The sequence below is a fragment of the Capsicum annuum genome, chromosome 2 (genome assembly GCF_002878395.1).
Source record: "Capsicum annuum cultivar UCD-10X-F1 chromosome 2, UCD10Xv1.1, whole genome shotgun sequence".
NCBI classification, from domain to species: Eukaryota; Viridiplantae; Streptophyta; class Magnoliopsida; order Solanales; family Solanaceae; genus Capsicum; species Capsicum annuum.
In genome coordinates this window covers 152,478,545-152,488,452 of record NC_061112.1, presented here as the reverse complement: position 1 = coordinate 152,488,452, position 9,908 = coordinate 152,478,545, and the positions used below count along the sequence as shown (strand labels likewise).

Sequence of the window (9,908 nt, the reverse complement as noted above, 5' to 3'; positions counted from 1 at the left end):
TTGAATAAGCAAACAAAGGCTTAGGGGATCAAAATTTCTAAATACTCGTATAGAAAGGACCACGTAAATAGAAATCCAAATTCTGGCAGAAAGATGCAAAGGCAGTGTAAGAAAGGCAGTCACTTGAAACAAATAAAACACCACGAAAGGAACCATTTCATCTGCAATTTTTTTCAGAGCTACAGTATATCCTGGGCACTGTGAGTTTTCAGTGACTAAAATGAATTCAGTACAGCTAACCAAAAGGACCAATGTATGGTCTAAAATCAGAAAGTCCTCTTTACATTTGCAGATAATGTGAAAGCAAAATTGGAACAGAGATTTTTCAAACCGCTAAAACTCCTGAAATTACATATAAAAGATCTGAAATTTACCTAAATGTACAACTCTGAAAATTAGGCCATCATCATGATCAATCACATTGAGCTAACTGTTAACCAGACAGCAGAATTGAGTGTGACTTGGATCTTCATTCATCTCCTCTTCTTTCTTGTTCTTCAGGTTCACCACTCCCTGCTCCGCTTCCTTCCTCGGAACCACCCAGACAATTGTTTGCAATGGATTGCCCGTTAGCAACTGAAGGCTGCTTTGAAGCTGGAGTCACATTTTCTCCAGCATCTGAAGGCTGCTTTGAAGTTGGAGTTACATTTTCTCCAACGCCAAGATCCTTTGCAGAATTACTGGATTGCAACCACATAAAGTGCAGAGTTTGGTCTTGCCAGCATTTACCATTCAGATATGCTCTTTCAGCAGACCGACGTGATCGGAAAGATATCCTAGCAGATGTATTTTGCACCTCTGAGCCACTATTACAATCTTGAGGTTCCAAATCTTCCAGCTCAACAGAAGGAAGATCACCAAATGTAGAGAAGTGTTCCTTCAGGATGTCAACCTATAAAAGGAAATACATAAATGAGAATACAACAATCACAGCAAGTGAATCTACAAAAAACCTGAACCATATACTAGACAAGGGAGGATAAAACAAATTCAAAGGTTATATAACAGTCTCACATTTCCTTCTTCACATATCTATAAGAAATTTGGGGCACCTAAATTGGCCATAGCCATAAGAAGGAATTTCCCAAAAAATAAAGATGTGCAAATAAGCAAACAACCAGTAGCCCCATATGAGTTATGAGTGCATTAAAAACAAATTAAATTCACACTTTTCAAGATTGAAACCATCAACCTAAAGCACCACATTCTGAGGAGCACAAGATTATCGCAAAAAAGACATACATATTTTTACTCCATTACAGCTTTGCTGTGAAGAATCAATCAAAATCATAAATGTGTGAAATGGGCACAAACTCTTGTTGATAATACACATTTCAAGTCTAACACGTGAAGAAACATGCAAGGCAAAAAGCATACAGCATAAGGAAAGTGAAGTAAGAAATATCTGCATTTTTTTTCTCTTCTAAAAGAATTTAATACAAATTGCAATTTTCTGGTGTGTGAGAGAGAGAGAGATTACATTTGCCAGACCACTTGGCAGTGGTGGAAGGATCTTGAATGCGGTGGGTCGATTATCTAGTTTGTATCTATTTAAGATAAACGGTGCGCCAACTGGTGCCAATGGACGGATTGACTGCTTCAAGTTTGAAGCTTCCTGTGCTGCAACAATCGAAGATGATTTAGAACAACCGGGCTCGGCATTCTCAGTAGATCTGCTACTAAACGGTGTTGCTTCAGAATGTGGTGATGACACAGCATTGCTAGGTTCTGCGGGGCCTGAATTTTCCACTTCACCAGAGTTGGAACTTGTTCCTCCTCCCTTTGGTTTCTTCACAGCCTGATCTGGCACTACCTCATCTTTCACACCCACAGCCTGCATAAGAAAAGACGCAGAAGAGAAGGGGATTTCAATTGCTAGTTATTATGATAAAGTAGTACTTACAACTACTACTACTATTACTACTGCTAATACGCTTCCATCCTCACTGACCATGTAGCTCCAATTAAGACCAACTTATACGACTGATTTCAAGCTACGCCATATGTGATTACATTTTTTAGAATATAAAATAACAAAAATACAGCAGCCAAGTTGATTCCCAAAAATTTCTACCACTTCTTATCTAAGTTAACAATGAGGAACCTAATCAACAACACCAACAAAAATGCTGGCTGAGAATAGCATACAACTATATACTTCAAGTGCACATGGCAAGCATAAAAAGTAAACAGACCATAATTGTGAGATAATAAGCCTAAACAAAAAAAAATTATAGCATTAAGGTCATTACTTGCTTCTCAAGTTTATCCAACTTGTGTCGGAACTCATTCCGCTTTTGCTCAAGCATTTCCTGCTTCTTGCGCATTTCTTCCTTCAGAAGTTCTAGAGCTCCCAGCTTTTTTTGCAAAGGTGGTGTAGTTTTGGGACCATTCTTAGCCACAGGCTTGGGCAGAACAGAGGTGGCAACTGGAACAACACCATTTTCAGCAGTTTTGGGGGCTACAGTCTGCAGATTGTCTTTTCTTTTATGAGGAACAGATAAATGGGGTAGAACTGTACTAGGGGTCTCACTGCGGGGAAAATAACTACCACCATTTACTCCATCATCCATAATGCTATCCCTGTTTGCCCAGAAAAGCTTTATAAAGCGGTTTCCCATCACTGCATCTGGTGCTTTTAAAGCAGCCTCAGCTTCTTCCCTCTTAGAAAATTGAACAAAAGCTTGTTCACCTTTTGCTGGGATGTAGATGTCAATAACTTCCCCGAATTTTTGAAAATGTGAATGAAGAGCTTCTGGTTTGTTGTCTTTTTGAGGAATCCCTCTTATAAATAGAGAACGAAGTGCCTTTTGAGATGGGTTCCGCATATTGCGTCCAGAACCAATTTGGGGCTCTGAAGATGATTCCAACATTTGCGGGTTTATGGTATCTACATTTGTTTGCTTACCATGACGGGTTACACCCTTAGTGCTGCTAAATGGTTCAAACTTATTTTTCGAACTACTAATTCTTCCCCACACACTTTGAGATCCTGAAGCTGCTCCAGCACCTCTATCTAGACGCTCAAGTTTACAGCCATCATAAAGCCCAACCTGATTATGATCAGACGAGTCCGCATTCAGCAAAAGTCCCATGCCATCAATTTTAGACTGCTTTACATCCAAGAGTGCTCTTGAGGTTGCAGGATGATCATTTGACCATAAAGGCTGATCAGGATCATACAAATCAGATCCCCCAGCCACAGAACTACCACCAAAAGTATCAGTCATACCTAATCCACCGTCAATCACCAGAGGGTGGATACTTTTGCTATGTAAAGTTTTTCCAGTAACTGATGAGCTAGAGGGGCCTATTGCAGGTAAAGATCCTTGTGAAGTATTTGGTGCCATCATAGGAGCAATGGGAAGTGAAACAGGAAGATTAAACTGAGAAAGGCTCTGCAATTTGGAACACAAAAGGTCAAAATCAAAGTGCCCAAGAGCACAGATAAAGAAAGAGATAAATACAAATATTTGTCAGCTGAAAGGCTTACCTGAACATCTTCAACAACGATACGATTTATTCCATGCTCCAGTGGGCACATATCTCCTCTTAGGCAAAATCCACGCTCCTCGAAGTCTCTACACATTTGCCTTGGAATTACCATACTCATGGCAGGAAGACCACCATTGGGTATTCCTGGAACCATTCCAAATGCATTCCAAGGCGAACTCTGTCCACCAGACACATTTTGCAGCCCCCTTCCAGTATAAAGAAGAGGTGGCACCAACTGAGATGCCATATCAATAGAGCTGAACCTAGATTCACAGGGACCCCAAGAACCAGATCCTCTTCCTCGACCTCTACCAGGACCAGCAGGTCCAGAAAGGGACTGATTTGGCCTCATTCTCTGATATGAATCTGAAGGTGTCCTATTAAAAGAACCCATTCCTCGTCTTTTACCAAACCTAGTATCACTCCAGTGAGAATCTCCTTCCTGGTATGGACGCCCATTTTCAAACGGCTTGTTCCTTTTCCTGAATGGTCTACTTAAAACTGGTTCAAGAGCTTCTGTGTCTGCAGACTGTGAACGTGTTTCCCTTCTACGATGCTTATGATTACGGTCATCGTCATCACTAATTTCTTTCTCCTCGGGATCACTGTCGCAATCAGAAGTTGAAAATACTGGCTTTGGAGATGAATCTCTAAGTTCCATGAGTCGGCAACCTTGCTTATATAGAAAATTTTACCTCAGCTACGTGAGATAATCAAACTAGTTCAATTGCCAACGTCACCTAACAAGTCGCTACTGCCTGAAAAGAGAGAACAACAAAAGGAAGGATCTACATAACTGCACTTCAGACTAACGAGAAAGGCTGTATTTCATAATTCCATGAAGGCAGAGAAGATAAAACTAGTTGTCTTTGGAATACGTAAAACCTATATATATTTCTTCCTACTTCATCCAAACAATCCGGAGAAGAGGATAACCCAAAAAAGAGTAATCAAACATACCTCAAACGATATGAGATTGAGCTTCTTCAAGCCGTACAAGCTACTAACGACACTTACAGATATCATGTGACACGATGCATGTCCATAGTTTCAAGAAACTATCACACCGCATCCATTTATAATAAAGATAACGACGGAAGCAGTTATCATGCTATACAATTCAAGTGCATAGTTTCAAGAAACATCATAACATCCATCTAAGAAGATGATGGCACAATCAGCTATCATGCAATACCTGATGCATATTAAATATCTTGCCCCTGCCCCCGACTTGTAACGAGAACTTTCTGACACACCTCCCTTACGGTAACTTTTACCCACACCAAAGCTTTCCCAATCGTGTCTAATACACCACTTTTGCTAAGTGGCACAGCCGCACAGGTGTGCTTAACCAAAAAAATAATTGCGTTAGCCAATGAAAAAAAAGGCGCGTGACCAGGGAGCCACCGGTGACCCCTTTCTATGACCACTTCTTACTCATTTTCTCCTCATTACATCCCAACCCCACTTACACAATCAAACTCTCAGATCCCAATAGGTGACCACTTGCCGTAAAAAAATCAACCCTCCGCATGATTGCCTCACCAAAAAATAGGACATGGTGACTCTTCATTCAAATTTTATCCCCCATACGTCTTCGTCTTCCCTGGCAGGCCTAATTCATCCTCCCCTCTTTGTTATGATTCTTTAGTCTTTAATGCAATTAGGAGAAACAAATAATCTTAAATCTTGGATTGTGACTGTTTAATTCATTATTGTTCATCGTTTAAGTTTATTAAAACTAGTCTTGGACATGCCTATTGCACGTATACTGCATATCAATAAGTAACAAATTTTTTAAAAACCATGTCAATATTACCAAAATAATATTTTTGAGTTACATCATCTTGTGTACAAATTTTATTCGACTCATTCTCCATGCGTATGTTGGCTTGAAATGTTGACAAAATTGGAAAGGGTTTTGTTCTTTGTACATATTCGAAAACAAAAAAACATGAACACATACATATAGAAATTACAATCTAGATGAAAAAATTCTACAGATACCGAAGAAAAATCTTTGGGTTTTGTTGACAATGCCAAAAATAGTAAGTTAAAAGGAGAAAAAGAAAGAAAAATAAACACAAGGGAGATGAATGTGAAGTCTAAAACAGTAAGTAAAAAAGCAAAAATAGAGAGAAATGAACACGAGGGGGCGGGCTGAATACAGATCTCTTCTCAATGGGAAAAAGCGAATGAATTTGGAATTAAGAGTGAGTCCACAAATTTGAGTATCGAGAGCAACATGGTAACATGTTCACAATGTAGTGTGCAATATGGGAATTAATGTGATAAAGATGAGGACATAATTACACCTTTAGGGTTAAATTTAGTTTGAGGAGTTTGGCTTCATACCTAAACTAAAGTATTCAAGACGAGATGCAAAATAGAAACAAATAGATAACAATGTTTACACCTCTATACATGAGGGGTAGTTCCTAGGTTATAAAAAAAGGGAAAGCGGAGATCTGGAATAGAATGCACAACAACAACAACAAACCCAGTGTATTCCCACCTAGTGGGGTCTGGGGGGGGGTTTAAGATGTACGCAGTCCATACCTCTACCTCTAAAGAAGTAGAAAGGTTGTTTCCGATAGACCCCCGGCTCAAGGCACGAGATACCATACAAACTCATAGTAAAGCACAGAACAAGGTTACATAACATAAATACAGCACCCATAAGTAATAGAAAACAGAGGAAAGCACACAGATTCGTAATAAAACATGGAACACGGAATCATAACAAGAATAAAACCCCCACCAAGTAATTCCCTACACTAGCGACCCAAACTGGCCCTAGTCTTCTGCCCTAATTCACGTCCTCCAGACCTTCCTATCTAGGGTCATGTCCTCGGTGAGCTGTAACTGCTCCATGTCCCGCCTAATCACCTCACCCCAATACTTCTTCGGCCTACCCCTATCCCGCCTAAAACCATCCAACGCTAGCCTCTCACACCTACGAACCGGGGCATCCATGCCCCTCCTCTTCACGTATCCGAATCATCTCAATCGGGCTTCCCACATCTTGCACTCCACTGGAGTCACACCAACCTTCTCCCGGATAGTCTCATTCCGAACTCTATCCCCTCTAGTCAGCTCACACATCCAGCGCAACATCCGCATTTCTGCCACCTTCATTTTTTGGATGTGGGAGTTCTTAACTGGCCAACACTCCGCTCCATACAACATGGCCGGACGGACTACCACCCTGTAGAATTTGCCTTTAAGCTTGGGCGGCACCTTCTTATCACACAACACCCCCGACGCGAGCTTCCACTTCATCCATCCCGCCCCAATACGGTGCGAGACATCCTCGTCAATCTCACCGTTACCCTGGATCACGGACCCGAGATACTTGAAACTATCCCTCTTACATACCTCCTGTGATTCCAGCTTCACTACTACCTCATTCTCCCGCCTCACGTCATTAAACTTGCATTCCACATACTCTGTCTTGCTTCTGCTCACCCTGAACCCTTTAGACTCAAGAGTTTGCCTCCACACCTCTAATTTGTCATTCACACCCCCTCGAGTCTCATCTATCAGAACTACATCGTCTGCAAAAAGCATACACCAAGGCACCTCCCTTTGAATACGCCGCGTCAACACATCCATCACCAACGCAAACAAAAAGGGACTAAAAGTAGATCCCTGATGCAATCCTGTCAAGACAGTGAAATGCTCTAAGTCTCCTCCCGCCGTCCTCACCTGAGTTTTCGCTCCATCATACATATCCTTAATTGCTCTGATATATGCCAGCGGTACTCCACTCACCTCCAAGCATCTCCAAAGCACCTCCCTGGGGACTTTGTCGTAAGCCTTCTCCAGGTCGATAAACACCATGTGCAGATCCTTCTTTCTTTTCCTATACTGTTCCACCAACCTCCGTACCAGGTGAATTGCCTCCGTCGTCAAGCGGCCAGGCATAAATCTAAACTGGTTTTCCGAAATAGACACTATCCGTCTCAGCCTCCCCTCGACCACTCTCTCCCAAATCTTCATAGAGTTACTCAATAACTTAATCCCCCTATAGTTATTGCAACTCTGGATGTCACCCTTATTCTTATAGAGAGGGATCATGGTACTCCACCTCCAAGCCTCGGGCATCTTTGCCGTCTTGAAGATTTCATTAAACAATCCAGTCAACCACCTTACACCAGCCTCTCCTACGAACTTCCAAAACTCCACCGGTATCTCATCCGGCCCCGTCGCCCTACCCCTTCGCATCCTGCGAACAGCCTCTCTAACCTCTTCTACCTTAAAACGTCTACAATAGCTAAAATCCCGACACTCCTCTGAGTGCTCCAGTTCCCCTAACACAATAGCTCTATCCCCTTCGTCATTCAAGAGCCTATGAAAGTACGACTGCCATCTATTCTTAATGTGGCCGTCCTTCACCAACACTCTACCGTCCTCCCCCTTAATGCACCTCACCTGATCGAGGTCACGATCCTTCCTCTCCCTAGCCTTAGCGAGTCTAAACAACTTTTTCTCCCCTCCTTTCCCCTGTAACCCTGCATACAAGCTCTCAAAAGCGGCCGTCTTAGCTGCCGTGACTGCTGACTTAGCCTCCTTTCTAGCTAGCTTGTACTCTTTCCTGTTTACCCGCTTCTCTTCTTCGTCCTTACTCTCAACCAACTTAGCATACGCCCCTTTCTTGATCCCCACTTTCTTCTCCACCTCTTCATTCCACCACCAATCCCCCCGATGATGCCCGACCCGACCCCTAGAAACACCCAACACCTCACTTGCATTCTCCCTGATGCACCTAGCCGCCCTATCCCACATACTATCCACGTCCCCCCTACACTCCCACACCCCCATTCCTGCCAACTTCTCCCCTATCTCCCACGCATTCACTGGCGTCAAGCCGCCCCACTTAATTCTAGGTCTACACTCCCTACTCCTCCTCTTTCTATTCTTCTTTATACCCAAATCCATAACCAAGAGCCTATGCTGGGTCGAAAGATTCTCACTTGGGATGACCTTACAGTCCTTACACAACGCCCTATCCCCTTTCCTAAGCAACAAAAAGTCAATCTGGGTCCTGGCTATCGCGCTTCGAAAGGTGATCAGGTGATCGTCCTTCTTCGGGAAGCCCGAGTTCACCACCACCAGCCCAAAGGCCCTCGCAAACTCCAATAGAGTAGCCCCCTCTTCATTTCTCTCCCCAAAACCAAAACCACCATGCACATCACCAAAGCCTCCCGGTAACGCCCCGATGTGCCCGTTGAAATCTCCTGCTACAACAATCTTCTCCGAGCTAGGCACGCCTCTCACCACCTCCTCCAAAGCCTCCCAAAATCGCATCTTCTCCTCCCCCTCTGATCCCACTTGCGGCGCATAAGCACTACACACGTTCAGGGTAAACCCCCGAATGACCAACTTAATAGTCATCAGCCTATCGTTGATCCTCTTCACCTCTACTACCTGACCTCTAAGCTCTTCATCTACTAAGATGCCAACTCCGTTCCTACGCCTCTCGCTCCCAGAGTACTACAGCTTGTAACCATCCACATCCCTAGCCTTAGACCCTACCCACTTGGTCTCTTGAACACACGCAATATTGATCCTCCTCTTCCTAAGAATCTTCACAAGCTCTATGGACTTACCCTGAAGGGTCCCTATATTCCAAGACCCAACCCTCAGCCTACCATCACTATCCACACGCCCTCCACTACCCCCCCCCCCGCGGCCAAACCTTGGCCTCCCTCCCACTCCCGCCCTTTCCTCATCCCCCGCCCCCACCATGGCCCCACGCCCCAACCCCCTCGGACATGACCCTATCCAACCATTACCGCCCACAGCCACAACTACACGAAAGTATAAGAAAATATAAAGATATAAACGATGGTAGTAGCAAAGCAGCAGCAAGAAATACAAGGCTCACACAAATTCAAAGAAATAATCCAGAAACAAAACTAAACTCAACTAGAGAGCAAACACCACTGGACTCAACACCCACAGCCCCAAAAACAGATTCCCAAGCCGATAACCCAATCCAAAGCAGTGCTAGAAACGACCACAGCAACAGCCACAACAGACAACAGACAATATCAACAAATCCAACGCAAGTCAAGGTACAGGGGCTACTACTAGCATAATACGAAGAATGAAATAACAAAGGTTAGAGTAGACCAAGCCGAAAACCAAAGCCCAGCGTTGACCGGGTTCCGGGGGATTCCGGTGCTGAGCTGGAGCTGCGGCTGCCGGAGACCGAGGGAACTGGTCGTCGTTTGGGTGCTGCGGCTGCTGGCGACCGAGCGGCGGGTGCAGACGGAGCTGCGGCTGGAGACCGAACTTCGGCTGTTGGAGACCGAATCGGCGGCTGGAGACCGAGCGGCGGCTGGCTGGAGACCGAGGGGAGGGGGCTGTTGAATCCCGCCGGCGCCGGAGGGGGGGGGGGGGGGGGG

The 9,908-nt window shown here is 44.1% G+C and overlaps 1 protein-coding gene across 3 annotated transcripts in view; it reads right to left on the bottom strand.

Annotated features, from left to right (window-relative positions):
• Window positions 1-123: 123 nt before the first annotated feature.
• The window catches only part of LOC107858407 (zinc finger CCCH domain-containing protein 41), a 13,927-nt gene continuing 4,142 nt past the window's right edge, over window positions 124-9,908 (bottom strand). For all 3 annotated transcript variants that reach the window (XM_047407616.1, XM_047407614.1, XM_047407615.1), the window contains 4 exons: window positions 3,494-4,253; window positions 2,253-3,398; window positions 1,481-1,834; window positions 124-892 (listed from right to left, as the gene is read on the bottom strand). In XM_047407616.1, coding sequence (XP_047263572.1) covers window positions 470-892; window positions 1,481-1,834; window positions 2,253-3,398; window positions 3,494-4,156 — 2,586 coding nt within the window. In that variant the 5' untranslated portion in view covers window positions 4,157-4,253 and the 3' untranslated portion in view covers window positions 124-469. The remainder of the gene's footprint in view (window positions 893-1,480; window positions 1,835-2,252; window positions 3,399-3,493; window positions 4,254-9,908) is intronic.